The 24,660-nt window shown below is 27.2% G+C and overlaps 1 protein-coding gene across 1 annotated transcript; it reads left to right on the top strand.

The window, feature by feature from the left end:
• Window positions 1-128: 128 nt before the first annotated feature.
• On the top strand, window positions 129-19,259 carry LOC107436181 (ribosomal RNA processing protein 1 homolog A). The gene is made up of 8 exons (XM_043043298.2): window positions 129-435; window positions 2,213-2,292; window positions 5,864-6,007; window positions 7,076-7,270; window positions 8,980-9,044; window positions 11,435-11,531; window positions 14,348-14,445; window positions 18,942-19,259. The coding sequence occupies exons 1-8, from the start codon at window positions 312-314 to the stop codon at window positions 19,126-19,128; spliced, it is 990 nt and encodes a 329-aa protein (XP_042899232.1). The 5' UTR covers window positions 129-311; the 3' UTR covers window positions 19,129-19,259.
• The last annotated feature ends 5,401 nt before the right edge of the window (window positions 19,260-24,660 follow it).

Genomic DNA, 24,660 nt, shown 5'->3' with positions numbered 1-24,660 from the left:
AAGTTAATTCAAAGCATACTGCCACAAAAAAATACTAAATTATAAAACCAATAAAGACACCCAAAAGAATTTCTCATTCGAATTAAATACGTGCCATTGGTTTATAATTATGTACTTCAATCTGTCATGAAGTGAAATGATAAATTACAGTAGTATAACCGTGAGCACAACAAATATTATTCGTGTACTGCATGTGTTATATGAATCAAAATCAATGAAAAACCTAAATTTCGATCAACAGTTTTGTTGAATTTAAACGCATATTAATAATAAATAATTTATTAATATTTTTTTCTGATAAAACAGTTACAATGAATGCTGTATCTGATGAAATTAGATTTGCACAGAGCCTTGGCTCAAACCAAGTAAAAGTTCGAGAAAAAGCTGTAAAAAGTTTGGGAAAATACTTTAAACGAGTTTCAACATCTAAGGATTGTAAGATAAAATATACCGATTAATATAATACCATGTTATACTTGATTTTTCTAATTTCTTTTACGTGAACAAACTTTCTGTGCAGTATTATTTTGATTTTACCTAGAAAGTTTTAACTTTATTAAGTGGGAAAAGTATAACGTTATATTTCTTTTAAGCGTTATTTTTAACATTATAATGTCTGATTACAATCGTTAAGTTTTCAAAATGTTAGCATTCGAATTGAACTTTTTTGTCTAAAGGTGCTAACATCAGTATACATTTAGATAATTTAAATTATTAGGATAAAGAAGTGTTTCACTATATTCTATTAAAATTCACATGAAATTTTAAATTAATTATTGAATTGCATTATTTTATTTGTATATATGATAGGCATTTTTCTCAGTTTTATATCCCATATTTTTATAGCTGTAAAATATAAGAAAAGTAACTATCAACTAATAGGCATATAGATTTTATATTGCTCATAATCAAAACATTTTATAATCAATTATTTAAACCTATAAATTATTTTTTTATTAATAACTGGTCTCTTCTAAAGGTGATGAATATAACTTAACTCGATTGTAAGAATTAGGCATCCCTGCTGACACCCATTTACTTCTTTTATCAAGGTTCTATTATTTTAGTGTATTCAACTTGCTGTAGGGCATAATGTATAATCACTGTAGTTATTTAAGTGAATGTATAAAATAAAGAAAGAAATAGTGATTTTATAAATTAAGAAATACATAAATTTTATTTGAGTAATTTTTGGTAATTTTATCCTCATGCAACTTAATATTTTTCGTAAAACTTAACCCATTGGAATTTTTTTAAATTGTTTTTTGCACATATTGCATTTATTTTATAAATATTCCAAATAATTCTACCTTATTTTATTATACTTAAAATTTGATTATTCGATTAATTGAATTTAGCAAAATTTTTATGTGAATCACTCACTCATTATACATTTGTAGTACAAATTAACCAAGATAAGTTATTGTTGCATGTCTCTGTTGTTTAGAAACACTAAATCAGGTCTATGGAATTTGTCACTCTAAGAAAGGATTATACTAGAATTGGTTTTGTAAAAAGATGTCCGAAAAGCCCCAGGCAGTCTAGTATAAGGTCGGAGGTGGCCTAATGGTCAGTCACACTGGTTGGGAAAACCCTTTTTCCTTTGGAATAAGACAGATCTCAAATATCTATTGATAGGCCTGGTGATGGCAGTCTGGTTCTGCCTAGAAAACCGGAAAAAAGGGGGGCAGCTTCTGTTGAAAGGAGATGACTGCAAAAGGTCTTACTTGGGCCCCATCACCTCAGGCATTAGCTGGGCAAAAAGATAAGAAATCTAAACATTAGTCTTGTAATTACCAAATGTAAATATACGTCAACTTTAGCTATTTGGTTATGCAAATCAAATTGATGGACCATTGTGGTTTTGATATAAGATCACAAATATCCCCATCAGCAATTAGAAATCTCTTAAAGGCTGCCTCAATATTTCTGACAGATGAAGAGAAATTTAATGAATTATTATTGATTTAATTTCCTTCAAGTTAAAAATAATCAATATTTTTCAAGTATTTTACGCATTAAAGAATTTTTTTTTTTTTTGTTATGGGTGAAATCTGCAGAATTATTGTTCTGTAATTTAATTTTATCCCACTCAAAAATTTGGTCCTTGTAATCACCATGGGGAAGTTGAAATATTTTTATCATGTAAATGCATACTACAATTTGTGTTTTTTCAAATAAGTTAGAATCTAATGAGTTTTATTTTTTATAGCTATGTCCGAAGAGAACATGATGAAACTTTGGAAAGGAATATTCTATTATTTTTGGAATTGTGATAAACCCCTATTTCAGGTATTATTTATTTTTTATGTGTGATTTATAAGTATATAGATTTGTATTATGCGTTTTATTGATTTCAGATCAAATATGTAAAGGTTTTATTTTCTCTTAGCGTATTTATTATTATTTGAAGATAATAAAATTTTATTTTAACTCATAATTTTGATTCTATGACTCATGCAATAAGTCTTGAACTTATTTATAAATTGCTCACATTCTAGTTTTTTTTTTTTAACTTCTGAGTTTGATTGCATGAAACTGTTGATTTTTGTCTGATGTTTGAAATTCAGAAAGTAAAATTTTTTAATTATCTTATGTATTTACTTAAAACAAAACAAATAATATTTTTCCCATGTCTTTTTTATTATAATTATTATGGACTTTACCGGAACATATTTATGATGAGATTGAAATATATATGAATGCATAAAATCGCAAAAGGACCTGGATAATGAAATATTACGCTTTTAATTTTTATTTAAGAGTTCTTTTAATTCCGTTTCTATAACATTTAATAAAGTATTCTCACTTCAAATTTTATAATCTGGTATTTTTCTCTGAAAATACAGAATGATATATTCCTTAACAAAAATAATTACTTTCATTATTCTACCATTTGAATTTAGATGTTTATCAAATAAAAAGTATCATTAATAAGTATTGCTGTGGATAAATTGGACTTAAATTTTCAGGGCATGATACCTTCCTATATATTTTACTTTACTCATAACAGGGTTGGGATTTTGCCGTCAAAAACTGGCTTTTGACATGACAGTGGTAAAAACCGTGTTTTTACCGGTAAAAACCGTGTTTTTACCGGTAAAAACTGTCAAAAACATACTGTTTTCTTTAACTTATGGCATATAGCGGACAATATATTATTTTCACATAATTGCCTTTATAAATGAATGTTGTAAATGATTGCTATTGATTTTGCAACTATATACATTTATTCTTATAGGATATACATTCATACAGTAATATTGTAATATACTTATTGAAAATAGTGATACTTACTTTTATCATTATAGCTTGATTTGCAAATGATTCAAAATTTTGCACTTCTTAATTGTTAGAAATAAACAAACAAAAAAGCTTGAAACTATTAATAAATTCAAGAACTAAAAAGAATTTAAAATTTGGCATTTCTTAAATTAGCTAAAATAAACTTTCAAAACTTGTAACTACTAACAAACTCAAGGCAAGAATTACTGCTATTTTGTCAAGTTAAAAGCTTTTTTTCAGTTGAAAAAGCACATTAAGCAAAACTTAATTGCAAACAAAATTACATGTTCAGTAGTCGAGGTCACTGTGCCAAAGCCTACAATAACAAGTGACTAATTTTGAGCATTTTTCATTGCCCAGTCGATTTTTGAGTTTAGTATGGATGAGTCCAAAATTCGAGAACATTCTTTCAATGGAAGACCACCAGTCTAGTTCCAAGGAAGCCTGTCATTGAGGATAATGATAACAAAAGGTTATTGCAATGTTGCAAGGAAACTCTAAAAGGATTTCCCAGGCTTTTTCATGTCTCATTTCTGTGTAAAATATTGAAAACAAAAATGATAAGAAAAGTTTATTTTATGAGGCTTTCTTTTTATGTGTACATGTGTTTCTCAAAGCAAGATTTTATGAATGAAAGTAATCAATNGATTTTGAAATCCAACATCGCGATTCTTAATCTAAGGCCTCTAAAAATTGTGTGAGAAATGAACTTTCTTGTCCTATCAACACTGATGATCAAAAGTCTGCAAAACGCAGTCTACAGATCAGTCATGTTAATAAAAGACCATCGAAAAAACAAAGAACTGATGAGAAAGTCCATAAAGGTCCTTTAACCAATAAAGAAATGTTTTTTAAAATGATGTGATACATAAAATCCTGCTTGTGCATAATTACTCAAAGTTATCTAAATTATTAAAAAAAAATTATTTTAATCAAGATTTTATTTAAGAACATAATTACCATTTATTTATATTTATTTGAATAGATAATAATGTAATCATTATCAGATTGGCTATTGAATTCATATCATTTTTTCTTTTGCACGTTTAATGGTACAGTTATAAACTTCCTCTTTTTTGTGTTTTTGTCAATCACATCCCTGGAAGCTTATCACAATGTAAATGTTTACAAACTGTCTGTTTATAATCAACCTATGCAATATGTTAATTTAAGTTAATGATCTTGCTTCTAATATTATTGTAACCTTCAAAAACTATTCGTTTTAGTTTAAACTTGTTGAAAAACATTAAAAAAAATGGGTTTTAGGTTTATATAGAAAACTATCAATAAGTTTTAAAATTTTATTTTTTATGAACTGTTGGTGAGTGAATTTGGTGTACCGCTAGACTTAGCTAAGTGCTGTGTGATAGGGGTATATATAATATTTACAATACCTTTGTCTGAATTATCTGTTGCTCTATATTTTAGTACAAAAAGCTGAATTTATTTAATATGAATTTATTATTTAAAGCTTTTTTTTATGATTCTACATATTAAAATTTTAATGCTAAAATACACTTACTTTTAAATTTAATATTCTTAAGAGAAAAATATAAAAAATGGCAAAGTGATTCAATCACAACAAAAGCAAAAAAAGGTTTTTTTACTATCATGATGGTGCAATTAAGGCTTTATATTTAACTATATAGAATGAGTTCTCACTGAAGTTTTTGCCTTTATAAAATGTTGGATTATAGATTTTCCTGATAACAGTTTTTTACAGGAAAAAAATAACAAAATTCAATAAAAATATTTGTCTGTTTTAAATAGTAAAGACCTTTTTCTTTCAATTATTTAGGAAATAATATAGACATCAGAAAGATATGCTATGTGTATCTAATTTTCATATGAATGTATACTTTCTCTTTAATTAAATGATATCAGAAGAATTTATTTTTGAGCATTTATGCTTTTAAATATACTAATCAAAAAAAATTTTAAAAGTGCTTAATTTCCCTTTTCCAAAATGAGATTTTTCCTTTACCATGTTGATTTTCGCTATAAAGTATGCAGAAAGACACCGTTCACATTGTTCTATTTACGTTTTAGCAATTTCTTCAACCCTAATCTATTACTGCTTATCGTGCTGGTATGAAAACGCCATTCGATTTGTATGATAAAAAATTTTGACCATTAGTCAAAAACAATGCCGAAAGTTTTTAAAAATATTTTTTGACATGACGGTTAAAACCAAATAAAACCGTCAGTTGTCAAAAATTTTCCAATCTTACCTAATTGTGTTTTTTTAAGTGCTTAAAAATATTTCAGTGCTTAAAAGGTGCTTATTTTTTGTTGAATAATTTGGCTGCTCACCCAGTTTATAAAAATATCCAACTACGGTGTCAAGTGTGGCTATTGTAACATATTATTGTTAGAGAACAAATTAATTAGAATAACTATGTTTTATATTTAATCTATATGGATCTAATTGTTCATCAAAAGTTTAAAAGGAAATAGTTTAATTTTGAAACCTTCTTTATAAAAGCTTTATATTAGCTTTACTTTCCTTATCTGACCATTTATATTTATCCTTTTATATTTTACTTGAAAATAATACACAAGTGAATTATTCTTTCAGGAAGAGAGAGCTGATATATTGTCAAAATATATCCATGTGTTTCAATCGGAAGATTGTGCATTTTTGTATCTTGACACATTTCTGCAAACCATGGCAAGAGAATGGTTCACCATTGATCGTTATCGTCTTGAAAAATTCATGATGGTTTGTATGAATTTTTCTTTCAATTTCTCTTTCACCTAAATATAGTAATTATTTTTTTAAACCAGTATTACTCTGGGTTTCCATGGGGTCTGATGGACCTGGAATTGTCTGAGAATTTAATCTTTGGAAAAATAAGCCAGGAAATCAAGCAATTTCTGCCAAAACCTGAAAAAAAAATCTTTCAATAAACCTGAAGAAAAAAAAACTCATTTTAAAAATAACAGTAGCAATAAGCTAATGATTTTCGAAATAAACAAGTTTAATATCTACTATTATTCATAAGACTAAGTAGTATTCATTATGATTTTTAATTTTAATGAAATTTTACTCCCAATTTATAGTGTAATGATTGTGTTAATGTAAATGATTAAGTGAAGCAGCTTTATCATTTCTGAATTTATAGGAATATTCAGAATTAATTTTTAATTTATTATTTCAAAGACAGGTAGAGTGCAGCAACCAATTGAATTAAAATTTGTATTTAACTGATTAACTTCAGCCACTCAGCCTTAATTCAAATATAACATTAGCATCTTTTTGGCAGTCTGCATAAATAAGCGGATCACGAATCCTTTACTTACGTCAAAAAGTCGCAACCTCTTCCTCCTTGGTCTTTATTTTTGACTTTTACTGTATTAATCAAATTTTCGGATAAAATTTAAGAAGAAAAAAAACTATAAATTCACATAAAACAAAATTTAGGTATTAATTCGTTTTATAAAATCCTCAGAGAATATTCATAAGGAATCTTTTGTGATTAAAAGTGTTCACCTCTGAACTTTTTAAAGAAATCTGTTTCCATTTTTTTCTTCTTTTCCCTGAATGAAAAAATTAAAAAAAAAAAAAAAAAAAATATCAGTTTTATTTTTTTGTTATACTTTTTATTTGGCTTATTAAGATAATTCTGAAAATAAAGGGATTTCTATGTTTTACGAAAGCATAGTATGATTTCAATCATTTGGTAATCATTTAATATGGTAATATGTAAATCATTTGGTGTTTACATAAAATTTTAAACAGTCCTCTGGTTCTGGATATTCAATTATAATTGTATGCTTTTTTTTGCAGTTAGTACGTAAGTTTTTGAGTGAATCATTTGTATTTCTGAAAAATAAGAAATGGGACGTTGAACTAATCAAGCAGTTTAAGAAAGTCATGAAGAAGACTGTTATTAATACTGCTCCGGAAAGTGCACCACTCGGATTAAAAATACATGTTGCCGAAATTTATACTGAAGAATTAGCAAAAGTTGGTGCTGATGAGGTAAACAAAACTTTAGGTTTACATTTGTAATTAATTTTGTGTTATAATAATTCCTTCATTTAATTTGTACGTCAAATAAATTCCATTATTGTTGTAACTGCAAGTAATTTGTTGGGCAAGCATAATTTTTTCAATTTTAATTAATTTATTTTGAAGTAAAACTGCAAAACAAGTTATGCTCAAGTTGCACTGAAATTTTTATAATTTGGTAAGAAATTTTGTTTCATTGTATTGCAATTGGTAGATTATTTGATATTTATATAATTAAGAAATTAAGGCTCTTTGTTTAAGTTTTCAAAAAAAAAATAATAGTAATTGTCAGTCATTCAAAAAAGTAATAATTCAATTAGCAAAACTTGATTGTGTTTTTTTTTATTTTATTTTATGAATACTCTAAAAATTTTTTGTGAATAACAAAAAGCCTTGTTTTATGCAATTAATAATTTTTGTTTTTTCGTACATGCAGTAATACATTATTCAATATTTATATAACTAAGGTTCTTATTTTTAGTTTTCAAATAATATTGGTAATTCAAAAAAGTAGTAATTCGACCAGTGCGACTGGTTTGTCTTTTTTTGATAATTACTCATTGATTATTTATAAATATCAAAAACCGTGTTTTATGCTGTTAATAATTTTTGTTTCTCTATACAAAGCAGTTATGCATTATTTGATATCTAAATAATCAAGTTAATAATATTTCCTAGTTATTGTAGGAACATTATCTATCATTAAAAAATAAAAATTATAGTTCAACTAGCTGTTATTATTATTTTGTTAAGGATTAACAAAAATATAATTTGATAATCTTTTCACTCAGATCTGTTGTCAGTTATATCTGGAATAACCCACTAAGTTTCGAATTCTGAAAAAGTTTTCTAAATATCATGGTCTTAAAATTGATACGGCATTACTTTATTTCTATGGAATCATCAGTAATCCTAATACAATTTGTTTACATTGATATTTACAGAAAGAAATTTCAGCTTTCAAAACTTTTACATTTGTCACTTTACATATCTCACTTTCTACAAGTTTAATTTTAAAATACCTAGAAGAAACCATGAAGTTTTAAATACTAAAGAATGTTTTTAAAATATCGAAATGTGAAAAAAAAATTTTGAATTATTGCAGCAGTACTTTCATTCTGTGGAGTTCTGAGTAATTCTGCCATAATTTGTTTGCATTGATATTTGGAAAAAGAAATCTCGGCATTTAAAACTTTTACGTTTGTCTGAACTCACTTTCTATAAGTTTAATTTTAAATTTCCTAGAATAAACCATGAAGTTTCAAATGCTAAAAAAAAAATTTCAAATACTACCGAAATGTATCAAAAGTTTTGCAGTATTCCTTTCTTTCTGTACATTCCTGAGTAAATCTGTCATAATTTGTTTGCATTTTTATATTTTAAAAAGAAAGGAAAAACTGCTATGTTGTCTGAACTTTTTAAAAAAAAAAAAAACTTTGAATTACCAATGGAAGTGAAACAGAATTAGCCATGAAAAGTTTCCCCTTCAGTATAGTGTCCTTTTAAGTGCCCTGTTGTGGTATTTGGTACGAACAAGTAACAATTTGGTACCCCTAATATTTTTTTAAATTATAAGTTTTTTCAATTAAACTGAGATTTCCACCATCAATTTTGTTATCTGATACTTTTAAATTTATATAATTTTTTTACTTGCAATTGTCTTTTTTATTTAATTTTAGCTGTCACCAGAAACCGTGAAAACATTCCTTGTTCCTTTTTGCAATATTCTCTGCAATTCAGAGGAGTAAGTATCTTTTAATTTTATAGATACTTATATGTATATAATTTAATTTAATGAAACTTTTAAGTTTTATCTAACACAATTTGATTTTACTTCTATGACTAGTTACACTATAAGGTGAGAAATTGATTCAGATAGTGGGTGTACTGCCTTTTTTTTTTTCAATGCCTTAAAGTTATGTTCAATTCCCTAATGTTCTTAAATAATAAAAAGGTGGAAATGTTATTTTATTTTGTTGAAAAATTTTAAATCTTTGTTAAAAGTTACAAGAAAAATTCTTGTTTTTTTCCTGTTCTAATTATGTATAAGAAGTTATTGTGGAATAGTGAAGTAAAACGAATTAATACTAAAACTTTGTAAGTTTTTTTTTTTCTAAGAAAAGCATTTAATAGAAATTAAAAACTCCCTAATATTTTTTACATTTGTAACAGAAAGGAAAGTAAGTTATTTAATGCCTTAATGTTATGTATTTAAATATGATATAAGCATATCTTTTATTATTTTTTTTTACTCATATTACATCAAGAATTAAAGCACAAATGTCCAAGTTAAATTTTTTCTGTATTTCGAATTTTTGTTGTGTGCTAAGCTGAATATAATTTTTATACATCGTTTATTTTATAATTGCTTCTTCAAATGGTTCAAATTTATTTTTTATTCACATAATGTTGAACAACGCTACAAAATCTTGCAAAACACTTCACGACGAATACCGAACTTATGAAACTAAAATGATACCAATGTTTTTTTATTTATTTATTACCTTTATTGGTATATTTACGTTATCAGGTAAAGTAAGAAACGAATTTAATAAATCATCCCATCAAAATAAAAGTTGTCTTCAGTATCATCTGGCATAAGGCTGTTGCTCGAGGCAACTCATATTCGTGATATTTTAAATTTACCTCTTATCAAGCTACTTTCTCCTGTACTTATATCTTCGACAGGCAGTAAAAAATCTGTCATAAAAATGTACAGTATTGGTGCTGCTGTAGTTGGCTCAAAATTTACTCATGAACTACTTTATACCTGTTTAAGAATATATTACCTATTTAAACTGTACCAATTACTTTGACTACGATAGTGCTTATTACCAAAATTTAGCATCATTGATGTCAATAATGGTATAGCTATTCTTTAATGTTTTTTTGTAAAGAATAAATACGTTTTTTTCATTGATTTTGCTTTATAGTTCATAGCTTATTTTTTTATTTCACTGAGTAACTATTATCAAAATTAATTAACCATCATTGAGGAAGATCTTATTTGGGCAATTTTTATGTTCTCCTAAATTAGTAATAATATTTCTTCATTAATTTTACTTTTTATTCCATAACTTAGTATTTTACTTCAATTAGTAACTATTACCAATAATAATTATCATTGGTATCAGTAATAATATTGTTTTTGTTTTTTTTTTTAAATGTTTATCTTAAACATGATTGTGCTCCTGAAAAAAATCCAATCCGGATTTTTCGCTAAGTGCGGTCCGGTACTTTCCGGAAAACCAAGTTCCTGAAGTTTCAAGAAATCATCAATCACATTTATGTATAAAATTCTTGTATATTTTATTTAAAAATATTAGAACTAGAATTTAAACTTGGCATCTCTTTCATTTGTAAATATTTTTTCTGGTAAAATTATAAATTTGATTTGAGATAAAAGTAAACTTATACACAATTATTCCATTTAAATTCTGCTGCATATAATTTATTTAGAATTTCATGTTTTGAAAATATCAATGATTTAAATTTATAAATACATTTATTTTTTGAATGTGTCATTAATTATTTTACTCATGAAATTTTCAGGATTTTTGATTTGGTCTGTTGAGTTCACCCCTGTAAATTAGTTCCATTTTTTCCATAGAATTAGTTCCATTTCTCCACTAATTTTGCTTTTCTGTACAAAACTTTTTATTTCAATTACTGTTGATTTGAATAATTTTATATTGCATTTGAAAATCATAATTATGAACAAATTAAACTTGTAGTTTGCCTATGCTACGTTGGTCTGGTCATTCAGATGACCTGACTTGATGAATAAGTATTTCAGAAAGCACAATAGATGTTTTTTGATTAGAGCTGTAAGCTAGAAAATATCATTGTTGTTATTGTTAAAATATTTTAAAAACTGAATAGTTCATAGTTTACTTGAAAACAATGACTTCTGTTAAACCAATGTGAAACTTCCCTTTTTTAAATCTCTGAATAAAAATCAAAAATCGAGCTTCATCATTTGTTAACGATTGTTCTTATTTAGCTTTAAATTGAATGTTATATTTTTAGAACTTATGGTATGCCCACAATCTGGTATTTGCTTTATATCTTAACTATGTTTTGCTGATTATTCATGATTTTAACATTTATGACATACTTTTTTTTTCCATATAGACCTTCTTTAGTTAAAACAATTGCAAAGGAGGTGTTCATTTATTTTATTAATCAAGATGCTGAGACAGATGAATTCGAAGAATTTCCCATTCTTAAAGTAAGATAAATATGATATTAATGTTTAACAATGTGATTGAAATATATATTGTTCTTTCATTGTAATTGTTTTCAAAGATAAAAGCCTAATTTTTAAAATCAAAGCACATAACATTTTTTCTCTCTCTCTTTCTTTTTTTAAAGGCTCAAAATTGTATATCTAGTGACTGTCCATTCAGTAAATATGCTGAATGTTTCATACTTAATAGATATAAATTTTAGTTTCCCTAATGTAATTTTTACTATTTTTTTATTTAATTTTTGCGACTGTGTTATTCAACTACTATTATAATTTTGCTTGTCTGTTACTTAACATGGGTGATAAGCTATTTTATTTATTTTTACCCAAAATTTCCAATGTAATGAATTACTGGTTATCCAAATTTCATTAAATGACTGGGAAGTGTTTGTTAACCAATCTTAGAAAACTTAATTTTTCAAAAGTACATACATATTTTATTTGCAATGCTGTAGTTTCCAAACAGAAATAAAAATTGTAATAATTATTAAAAACCTATTTTACTAACAAACCGATATCAAATTACAATGTGAGGACTTACTGGTTATTAAATTTTTTCAATGATTTTCTGTTCAAAAGATGTTTTATGTATATTTTTAATTATTTTTTATTGCTTGATTCATACTTTTATATTTTTCCAATTATTCATTTCAATTTGCTAGCTAGTCAGAATAAACTATTTTCTTCCTATCATCTAAAAGAGACATGACCAGTAAATTTGATTTGTTATAATTATTAAATTAAATTTGATTTGATTTGTTGCAATTATAATATGTATTTAGTTAGTGATAAATTTATTAAAATTATTTAAATATAGTGTTTCAGTCATGTTTAATTTACAAATGTACCATTAATATTTTAATTAAGAGTTTATGCTGTCATTATTTTTGCAATGATTTTACAAATTCTTCAATACATTATTCTTATTATATAATTATCTATTTATTATAGGAATGTTTGGCATTTATACTGTTAGATAACTTAAGCTCTGTCATAATGTTTTCTATCTTTTATTTTTTTATAGATTATTTATTAATCCTATGCAGTAAAACAATTTTTGTCTCATATTTGTGAATATAGTCGTAGTAATCTGATGATTACTACCAATATCTTAGTAGTCTTTTTGGAGTTTTATGCTTAATAAATGCACTTGTAATTTTGAATGTATTATAAATTGATAAGTTTTTAATACATGAGTCACAATTTATATGGATGAAAAGGTTTTACCACTTGATTCTTTCTTAAATGTGTTTTTCTCTGCCTTTTTATTATTTTTAAGAGAGTTTAGTGTCCCTTTTTTTTTGTCTTTATTTATATTTATCAGATTAAAACTAAAAATTATTTTTCTCTCGAATGTTTTGTTTATGTTGCTGAACAAGTATATTTTAAATTAGAAAGCCAGTGTTTATTACTAATATTGCCAGTTTCATTTACTGCAACATTTAATATTTTAACCACTTAAATAGTTAATGGCATTTTTACGTATGTTTATATTAACTCGCTACAAAATCTTGCTTTCCAAATTTTGACTTCTTTCCAACTAAATAGAACTCTCAAATTTTTCATGAAATCAGTGACTGATGACTGTGAAAACTTCAATAATTTACAGAGTGTGACAATTAAAATTTATCGTCATTTTATATCCAATTAGATTTTAGTAAAGCTGAAATTTTAACTACCTTTCTCAACAGACTTTGCTCAAATCTCATATGCAGCTCAGTGCTTGCTAATTGCTGTTAGAAATTTATCACCAACGTTTGACCAGTGAAAGCACCAGTGAAAAAATTAAATAGAAGAATATAATAAAATCAAAACTTTCTCAATTAGATTTTTGTCATTGATTTATATGTAAATACAATCTTGATATTTAATGATTTAAGTATGTATAAAACTTGGCTTCGGAAAAAAGTTCAGAAGAAAATGCTTCTAAATAAATAACATGGTCCATAGCATTTTTAAAAAATGCTTAAAGGTGCTTATTTTTGATTTTTGTTTTTTAAAAGCCCTTAAATGTGCTTTTTTCATGGCGTCTTTAAAAAGTGCTTAATTTTCCAATTTCCGAAATGAGATTTTTATTTCATTTCACAAGATATTCTCAATGTCAGGCTTCATTTTCCACCCTCTGAAATCGAACCGAAAAATCTCTCGGTCTTCTTATGGTGGCCAATATAATCAAGAAAAGAGTTCTTTGTCAGAAACTAGTTATTTTATCATGATTATGTAAAGTCTTTGAAAATTATTTTGCATTTTGTCATATAGTGCTTTAAAGGTGCTTATTTTTTGTTCAGAGATTTGGCTTCGCACCCTGAATAAGCCTGGCCAAAAAAAAAAAAATTCTTTTAACTTTTTTTTAAACAGTATGTATGAATAAGATTCTATCTATATGGACTTTTTTGACAGAATTGTTTGATAAGAAAATGCAAACAAAAGTTAGCTTATGTATTAGATATAAAGTTGTTAAAACTGAGTATTTTATTCTAATTTTTTGATGTAATTTTTTAATATGAAATTACAGAGATATTAGTTGATTATTTTTATTTGTTTATTAATATTATTTTTGAGGTAATATTTAGAGTAAACAGTTATTCAAGTCCTGTATTTTTTTTATTTCCCTTCATATCAGAAATAATGCAAAATATCTCTGTATAATATTGTGTTCTATATAGATAACTCTTTGTAGGAATCATGCAGCATTTAAATTCATGAAAAACATTTTATATAATCAACATGCTATTTAACGTACATGTATCCATTATAGCGTATAATTAATTTCAAATTCTATTTCTTACTATTTGTAGTTTGATGTGGATGTGATTCAAAATTTATTGATGAAATATGCGAATAAACCAGATCTGAAAAGAAAAAACATGAAAGTTATTTATGATGTTGTGAAGCAGTAAGTATAAAAATTTTTGATTAATGCAATTAATTAATTAATTTTGCTTAATACAATTAATTAATTTAAATGGTTCCATGTTTTTCTAAACTTATTTAAATAGCTCATTGCTGAAGAGTGAGTGAGTAAAGATTTTCATAGAGTATGTAATGATTTTTTATTGATTTTTTCTGATGTTGAAAATAAAGTATAGAAACAGGAAGGACCCTGGAATTATCTGGAAATTTTATTTTGTCTCTAAAGGAACTGGAAATAGTCAGGAAAATGTGCAATTTAAAAAAATAAATAAATGAATCCTGAAAAATTCCTGCATTATTCCTAGGAAATAACCAGTCTCAGAATTGTCAGTAACAGTAATCAGTTATTGAAATTTTAGTTAAGTAATTCTAACATCTATTATACAGTTATTTGTTATAAACATCTAACATTTTAGTCAGGGTTGCAAGAAACCCGGGTTTTTCCAGAAAAATCCGACCCGGGTACGTTTTATTGGGCTTTTCTGGGTTCTATTGGGTTTTTCATGTTTTATTTCATTTTTTTTCAAAAGAGAGGGCAGGGATAAGTACCTTATTTTAAAAAAGCTTATATTAATAATTAAGTTTAATTTTATGAATTGACTTAACATGTAGGTAATTAATACATAAATTGGTAAAGTACATAAAAGTTTCTTCTGACATCATGATACAAAATGTTATATGTACTCACATACATCACACATTTTAAATTTTTTTTAACATAGAATTATTTTTTATTTCTATTTTATTCTTAAAAAATATCCGAGGAAATAATTTTTTTTGCATGGAAAGTGAATCAAAGGCACTGTCTAATCAATGGCCATACAGTCAAATCTAGTTAGCAACACAAAACACAGTTTTTTCACCATAGGTTTTTTTTTTTTAAGGCTAGACTACATATATATTTCAATAGAATGATAGCTCTTTAACATAACAGATGATAAAAAAGAAATCAATTTTAGAGAAACCCAGTAAAACCCACTTTAGTGTGGGTTTTACTGGGTAGGTGGGTTTTTTGCAACCCTGATTTTAGTGAAACTTCCATGCTTCTATCCTCATTCAATGATATTTCTTGTTCACAAAATGTAATACTTGACATTACAAATAAAAAATCAAAGTTGTCTGATGAAAAATTGCATGGTATAGATAAAATATGGTTTGGATTTTCATTTTTAAATTTTCTTGATATATCTAGAAAAGTCAAGGAGTTTTTTTTTTTTTTTTTAATTAAGTGGGGAAACTTCTAAAATGGTAAAAACTGCTTAAATGGTTAAAAAAAATAATAAGATTTCAGAATTATTTTTATAGACAAAAATACAACTTTAAAATACAACAGACTTTTTCTTGATGCAAACACGATGCAAATTTTTTATATATGTGTTGCTCCTAAGTGCAGAAATCTGTTATTCTGCAGATCATGTAAATAATGTAAGAATAATTAAGGTAATATGTTGAAGTGCTAAAAAATAGTATCATTTCTCGTGTTACCTATGTGTGCAATCTGTGAATATCCTTGATAATATGCTCAATATTTCCCCCTAGGCAATCATTAATCTGCTTATTAATTACTGCTTATTGCTTATTACTCAGTGAAATATAAATAAGGTTATTGCTGGTAGCAACTAGGGTTGTGTCGGGTACCCCCGCCCACTGTCAATTTCATATGTATAGAATATTTTTTCATGTCAATGGACCATCGGACATTAATTGTTATATTATAAAAAGATTATTTTCAAAGTTTGATGTTGAACACAGTTGGATACATGTTGAATACAGAATAAATGAGGTTTATCTATTGTCAATACGTTGGTCATTTTCTTTTCCACCTGAAAAAACAGTAAAAAAAAACTAATTTTTGTAACTTGGCGGGGCTACCTGACACATTTTAAAAAGAGCTGAAAAACATGTTTTTTTAAATTTCTATTTTTTTAAGTTAAACTATTCTTTTTTGGTTTATTCTTTTTGCATTATTTAATTAGGTGATAAAACAATAGAAATATGCAAAAATATTGATTAATACTCAATATTATACAGAAATATAAGCAATACTCCTTAAGTAGGCTACCCGACGCTCCCTTACATTTCTTTACACTTAAATTTTTATATCGTTATTTATTTGTTTTTCAATATCTAAAGAATATAAGTTAATACAATCATCTCAATTGTAGTTGATAGAATCAATCAGTAAGCAATATATTATACAATAGTATGAAACATTTCAAAAAAATTATTACAACTTAGCAGGGCTGATTGTGCTCCGGTAAAAATCCGGATTTTTCGCTAGCAGTGATCCGGAAGTTTCCGGAGATCGAAGGTCCAGACGTTTCAAAAANAATATTTTTGTATGTTTCTATTGGTTAACCAATAGAAACATACAAAAATATTGATTATTACTCAATATTATACAGAAATATTAGCAATACTCCTTAAGTAGGCGGGGCTACCCAACTCTCCCTTACATTTCTTTACACTTAAATTTTTATATTGTTATTTATTTGTTTTTCAATATCTAAAGAATATAAGTTAATGCAATCATCTCAATTGTAGTTGATAGAATCAATCAGTTAAAAATATATTATACAATAGTATGAAACATTTCAAAAAAATTATTACAACTTAGGAAATAAATCAAGCATTTATTTATATTTTGAATATTTATTTATAAATGAGGGGAACTGACTTTTGAATTTTGATAAAGAAGCTGCTAATATGCACTAAAAGGCATGAAACTCTTTCGCACTTTAATGGATTACCTTTATTAATCTGCTGATTAACTAAGTAATATGCCTACAATGGCCTTTTAACTTTAGTAATAACTACGACAGATCTGTTTTAATAAGGCTTTTGACTTTTCATATGCTTTATCCAAAGACTTGAATAGCTCTATTTAAACTCTATTCATAACTCTATTCAAACTCTCACATAATTTACACACTGTCCATGCAAACACATCTTGCCGAAGGCAAACTATTATAATTACATCTGATTTAAAAATATGTCTGTAAATCTTGAGCCATGGCATAAAAAGAGGCGATATGCTTCAGCATTTGATAAATCTGCTTCATGGTGGCGTCCGCCCAGATAGCTGTAAATAAAAATCCCAACAGTGTTTGACTAGTAACGACTGTTGATCATCGAAATTCATGTCGATTGACAAAAAGTTACAAAGTACACAAAATAATTGGTGTAACTTCAAACATCCTTAGAATAGTGCTATTTTTTTTTTACGAATCAGTTTTTTATTAGCATTGTCTAAATATTGCATGGCTCATAGCAATCAATGTTTGTGGGACACACACCTAGTTTGCTCTTACAAGAGTCAGATTCATCTGAATCACTAAACTTAAGAAGAGAGAAAATTAGAAAAGAAATGGCTATGACTGTTAAATGTGTTTTTTACATTTCTATATTATTTTGTTGTTTTGCTTTATTTATTTCTCTTTTGACATGAATTAGATATACATACCTGCCTAGTCTCCTGTTTTTTAACAAAGACTCTATTTTACAACTATCTCCTCTTTACCTGTATATTCTCAAATTTCACCATATTTGTCAAAGAAAATAATAATAATAAAATAAAAAAAAAAATTTTTTTTTGGTGATAAAATATCCACTAATGGCAAAAATACTTCTCTTAATCCTCAAGAGACAATGCTATTACCAGTACTACAGTATGTTGAGTGTTTATAGTTTAAGTAATTATAAATATTGGTTTAAAATTTTTTTCTTTTGATTAAGATTTATATACATATATTTTACTTCGCTAAATGTACATGCTTATATTATTTCCAAATTTGAATTTCAATTTTTGACTTGCATGATTAGGCATGTATCAAAATTTTACTATAGCCCAAAAATGTCACTTGTAAAGTCTTCGTTATTTTATTTTTCGAATGTTGACCGGTATGGATGACAGTACAGTCACATTCTGTAACTGTCAATGTACACACATAGTAGAAAGAAAAAAAAACTTCAAATAAGTTTGTAAATTATTGAAATGTTTTCTTTTTGTGCAAAACAATTTCACAATTTTTTATTTTATTTTTTATACCTATCCTTTTGATAAAAACATTTCCAAATAATCTGTTCTGATAAGAATGGAGAAAAGAAAAGTTTGTACATATTCTCTTCATTTTTTTTTTTTTTNTTTTTTTTTAACTAAAGCAGAATGAAAAGATGGAGAGTTCTTGCTAGATTTGATTCAATTAATAGATTTGTTAAGCAATTTTCTTATAAATTTTGCTTTACTGTTTTTAAAATATTAACTCGCCTCACTATAGTCATGTCCTTTACTACAGCAACCAAACCAGCAGTTTGAAATCAAACAAAAAATGACCTTTTGTACCCTAATAGAAATTTAATTTTGCAATAGTTTTTTTTATGAAAAGTTTAATAGTTACTAACTAATTTTTAAAAAAAAGATAAATGAAATATCAGTTCTTGATTTAGTTTAGAGTTATATTTTCATTCATTTTGCTCTAGGTTTGAAGACTATAAAAATGGTATTTCACAAGAGGATCGATTGTTTGCTGACCAGGGTCCAGCTCGCAAATTAAGAAAACGTGCAATAGAGAAAGCTGCTTTGGCTCTTGTTGAGGAAGAGATGGCCGAGAAGGCAGAAAAGTCTGTGAAGAAAAGAAAAAAAATTCAAAATGTTATTGATTTGTAAAGTGTGTTGCTTGGGTTTTGAATGTAAATATATTTACCTTGTTTGTATATATTTATTTTTAAGATCTTACTGTTATGTTTGTGTAAATCATCCTCATTAAACCTTCATTAAAATTTTTGTTGTACACTTAATTTGAGTTCAAATTTCATTTGATATTTACATTTAAATTGAGTGTTAAAGGTTGGGACCCTTTTTTGATTTTGTCACTGGAAAAATTGAGAGTATTTTGTATGAATGTTTCACCTGCTAGATTTTCTACACTCAGAACAGAAAAAGTTGGGGATTTTAATTAAAATACTTGAAAATCAAAGAAAGGCATTAATTTGAGGAAGGCAAATCCAATGTTTTTCATTTTGTATTTTTTTTTTCAGAAAAAGAAAAAATTGGAAGTTATTTTTTTGTTATTGAATTTTTTTCTTTCTTCAGCTTTTCAAAGTAGTTTTCTTCAATATCTTGACAATCTTTTCTGGGCCAAGGCCTTCTTCAGAATATTTTTCTTTTCTGCTCTCTTTTACACCTTTAGTCAACCCACCTGTCTAGGTCTGCCTCTGTTTCATATTCCAATCGGTTTTGAGATGAACGACTCTGGATGCTATGCGAAGTCAGATTTAGGTTTAAGCGAAACAATTATTCATCATTGAAATTTCTTTCATTTACGAAATCAATTATTGAAAAATTCTTGAATATGAATGGAAAAAAACAATTCATTTTTTTTTCTTTTTTGATTTTATTCTTTAGTACAAATATAATTCTAAAAATCTAACAGATTTCTTTTAGTAACTTTCTGTTTTTTTTCTAATTAATAAATACCAAAATATATTTTTGCTTTTAATAAGAGCATGAGAAAAAAAATATATATGAACACCGGTGTCCCACATGCATCAAAGGGATGAACAGTCTTGTCTTAAAAGTTAAACTGGGCTTTAGAATTGACAAATAAATATTTTAAATGTTATACATCTTTTACCAATTTGGCAAGATTTTCCCCCCTAGATGAAAAATATCAAAATGAATGAATCTCAATATTTGAAAATTTTTATGAACATTTAATGCAGCATTGTAGTAACTTCTTAAATATTAACTTTGACCACAAACTGTTTGCTTTCTCACAAATCTGGCTTTTTTTTCCATATGGGTGTTAAGCACCATTTTCCGAATTTGTCTAGAAGGTCAGGGCTGAAGAGAATGAATGGAAGGGCTAGTCCACTCCTTTGAAAAGACTATCCCCCGCCAAACAGCTGATTTTCTCCTGTGACATCACGGCGGCCCAAAGCTTGAACTTTTACTTCAAGAACGGAGCGGTCGGTCTAACTAATATTGGTGTATTACTTTTCGTGACATATTCCAAGACATACGTTGTTTTCTATAATGATTTTGCTCAGTTTTTTTAAGTGATTTACCAAAGTTTAAAATTTTTAACAAAATCCCAGTTTGTGCGATTGCAACTTGCAAAAATTCTGATAGAAACACAAAATGAAAATATATAATTTCCCACGTGTTCCCTAAAGTAAATGAACAACTACGTAAAAAATGTATTCAACGTTGCAAACGAAGTGGCCGAGTTAATATAAAATATGCAGTAAGTATTTCTTGAAAGAAGATATGAGAAATCATTTGCTTGGATTGCTGATTAGAATGATTTTAAAACCTATTGCAATACCGAGAGTAAATTTTTGCATGACTTAAATAACTGCATTCCTATGTCTTGAGATAAATGCCTTAATTTGGAAAATAAAATGATCAATTCACAGGAAAAAGAAAGACTCAATTGTTTTGCTGGTTATAAAGCATTTCGCCTTAAAAATATTGATTCAAAATTAGGAATACCATCTTCTCAGCAATATGGAAAGTATAAATCTCTTATCTAAGGGAGGATTAATTCTTCCGTCAGCAGCATGGATGGAAGTGTGTCAGGAATGTGAGAATATTTTTCAAAGTGAGCATGGGACATCTTACAGAAAATCAAAAATTGTCATCAAAGAACTTATAAATGAATTAAAGGGACGATATCCCGCAGTGAATAAAACATCAATACTTTCTTGTCCTTTAAGAATTCTCTATCTAAATAGAAACCGCCCTGTTACTTCAAGAAATAACTGAAATGAAAAGTATAAAGAATTAATATTTAAAATTTTCCTTATTTCATACCATATTTTTTAATGTAGTTATTCTAAATATTTATGATTTATTTTTTTAAAATTATATCCTCTTAAATTTAAGTATCAATAAGTAATTGCAAAATTTCTAATATTATTATGAACCTAAATTATTATTTTGTTTCAGTAATTAACTTTTAAGGTTGTTTCCTACAAATTGTCATTAACAGCATATTTTAAAATCATGATTCTAACTTTAAGCCAACTTTACAAATTATTATTAGCAAGCAATATGTAGCTAAAAAGTGTCGATATATTCTTTGATTTTTCTTAATAATGAAATCAAAAACTGAAAATTTTAAAATAAAGTATTTATAGTGTCATTTATGACAACTACTAAAGTATTTTTATTAGTTTAAAATGGTAATTTTTATTTACATTGTGGCCAAGAAAAATTTTTTGAACAGAAATAATGTGTTAACTGTGTAAAATTTGAAAGCTAAGATCAAAAAAAAGTTCGTACTTATTTTTGCAGAGAGAATGATGCAAAGTTTTTATAATATATTAGGTTGCGATCTCCAAGATCTGTGTGCGGCGTGACGTCAGCTCTAAGAGAGGAATGAACAAACCCTTCTTTCTTTTCTTTAGCCCTGACAGAGGGTGCTGCCTAAACTTGGCCTAACAGCTATGAATAGCTTGTGAACTTACAGCAGTTATAGAAATAGTATTATTCCCAAAATAAAACTTTAGTTACAGCAGAGCCTTTGTAAAACATCATTTCACTTTAACGCTTATTAACAAGTGTTTCTCAAATGAAAAAAGCATAAGTAAAATGAGTGCATTATTCATTATATCTCTAGTGTTATCTATTTTAATCTCAATTTCTCGGAAACTATTCGAATGATTTCTGTCAAATTTTGCATTGTTTAAAAAAATTGTACACCTTTCTATTCAAATTTTTTTCGCCTATAATTAAATTTAAATAAATATTTAGTGAAAGTTATCTTTTGTATAGAATTATCTTTGCATAAACGAACTTTATAATTGTGTGCAAAAATGTTTCAATTCGCTTCAAAAGTTCTCGAGATATGTCGAAATACGCAAGAAGTAAAATTAATACTAAGTCATCCATGACCAAACTAGTGGGACCATATTTCCTAGAATGTCGTTACCCCCTATATGTTCGGAATCCGAAACCATCGGGAAAAAAAGGTTTGTTTATCTGTTTTTGTGTTTGATTTTGTAACTTAAAATATCGTTTCCACAAATTAATTAGCATATTTGAGTTTCCCCCACAAAACTATTAAGTTAGAGCTCTAGAATGTGAAGATGTGATCATTGAATTAAAAGTTATTCAGAGTAATCCTTTTTTAATTTAAAATTTTTTGTGTGCACTGTATATAGATAAGATAGAACTGTGGAATTAACAATAAAGTTTATGCCGTCATTTGCAAATTCCAGGAAATTTATAAAACCAGCCTGATATTTCAGGTTTTTTATTTTCTCCTGAATGGTGTGTGGTTATCCAGAGGCAAGGAAATTTTCCTATTTGTTTAATTTGCTTTATAATCATGCCAAAGCAACCAAAGTGTTTTTTATACCTTGTACCTTATTCTCTGATTAATATGAGTAATTTTGATCATTGGTGCACTTTCCTTTCTTCTAATAATCCCTGTATATAAAGAGCCACAAGATGATCAGAGAAAGTAATGTTTTGGATAAAACTTTTAATCTTTCAACAAATCTGGAAAATAACCATTTTGATATCTACATTAACAATAAGTAGTGGAAATAAATAATGTTTAACATTTATTAATAGCCGATCGGCCTGTGTAAGGGTCAGAGAACTAACCTTGCATCCGAAAGGTTCTGGGTTCGAATCCCGGCGAGGCATGGATGTTCTTTCCTCCTCTGTACTATCTGTCCTTACTGTAGGAGCAATGTTGGCCCACGGCCCACCTAATATGGTGCCCCTGAAAGAGTGGCCAACAAATCTGCCCTTCAGATGCCTGTATGACGTAAGTCATTCCCCAGGCGGGCACTGGAAAAAAAAAACATCCATTAATATAATTTATTCTAATAAATCTGTGATAACATGGTTGAATTTTCTTAAATTTATAAAATGAGAACTATAATTTGTGTGAGACATTAGTTTTAACAATTTCACGCTTCAAGACTTTTCTTTGCATGCAATGTTTGCAACTCAACAATATTATTCACTAGGTCGGTATATATGGTATAGTCGGTATTGTGAATAACAGTATTATTCACTATTGTTTTTAAAAATGAGCTTTCTGTGTATATTTATTTTGTTTTTAAATCGCAAGTAGGACCCCCGCCCCACGCTGGATCCGCCACTGGTCCTTCGCGAAAATTCGATTATTAAATCAGAAATTGCTCAGGGTATTTCGTTTATTTATCATTATCTTTTTATTTTTGCGCACTGCAGTTTCCCACATACCTTCATAATTCCATGTTTCTAAGTTTTACAGTTGTTGAGAGAAAAAAAAAATGCCTTACAGGCAAAAGAAGTACTAAAAAATTCGCGGCAGGTAAACCACTTAAAAATGCAATAACTTTCGAATAAATTAAAAATTCGAAAAGGACTCAGTGTTAAGTTCACAAACAAATATGGATCTTTCAGTAAGCTGAATTTCAGCTGCGTAGTAGAATTCCTACGGTCTGTAGCACTGCTCTTATATGATATTTTTCTTACAAGTTTAACAGTTAATCATGCTCAAACTAGTAACCTATCAAACTAATAATTATGTTAAGTTTTTCTTCCCATTGTACACACTGTACGTTTTTCTACAAGCTTTCGCAATTTTCAGTTGATAAGTCTTTTCGTTTTTGCGCAACAAAACAAAAAGTAAAATTAAGTTGAACACCCATAACAGTGGTCGCAGTCGTTACGATTTTCTTATATGAAAAGATAAAAAAAAAATAAATAAAAAAATACGAGAGAGAGAGAACTGAGAGTATTTATAGAATAATGTGACAAGTGGAGGACTTTTTTATTTTTACGAACGTGCAAACGATAAAATAAAACTTTTGAGAGCTATGTTCTAAATTAAATGAAAGTAACAAGTTAAAAAAAATCCTACTGCTGTAAAACATATCAAAAACAAAATTGTTGTTAATTGATATCATCATATCAGAAAGAACTGCTTTTTAATTTTAAGAATATTGTTTCAAGTGGAAACATTTTTCATTTTTATCTGAGTACAAACGATAAAGAGAAAACTTCTTTCGAAAGCAATGGTATCCAAATTCACTCCACTGATTTCTTTATCCAATATTGTCAGTTTTCGTTATCGTTTGTATTGTGGAAGATGAAGGAACGACTGCACTAAGCAGCGATCGTCAGCAAGCTTGCAAACTCAAGTGAAGCGAGAAAAAATAGCTTTGGGGGGAATGAAAAAATGAAAAGAATCTT

The sequence above is a fragment of the Parasteatoda tepidariorum genome, chromosome 10, assembly GCF_043381705.1.
Source record: "Parasteatoda tepidariorum isolate YZ-2023 chromosome 10, CAS_Ptep_4.0, whole genome shotgun sequence".
Taxonomy (NCBI): Eukaryota; Metazoa; Arthropoda; class Arachnida; order Araneae; family Theridiidae; genus Parasteatoda; species Parasteatoda tepidariorum.
The sequence above is the reverse complement of the archived record's forward strand: the minus strand, read 5'-3'. Positions and strand labels throughout refer to the sequence as shown.

What these genes read in the sequence shown, in the direction of transcription:
- LOC107436181 (XM_043043298.2), top strand. Translation starts at nt 312, where the DNA reads ATGAATGCTGTATCTGATGAAATTAGATTTGCACAGAGCCTTGGCTCA. An exon ending in CAAAAGTTGGTGCTGATGAG is followed by an intron (nt 7,271 to 8,979) that starts GTAAACAAAACT and finishes ATTTAATTTTAG; the next exon opens with CTGTCACCAGAAACCGTGAA. An exon ending in ATTCTCTGCAATTCAGAGGA is followed by an intron (nt 9,045 to 11,434) that starts GTAAGTATCTTT and finishes TTTTCCATATAG; the next exon opens with ACCTTCTTTAGTTAAAACAA.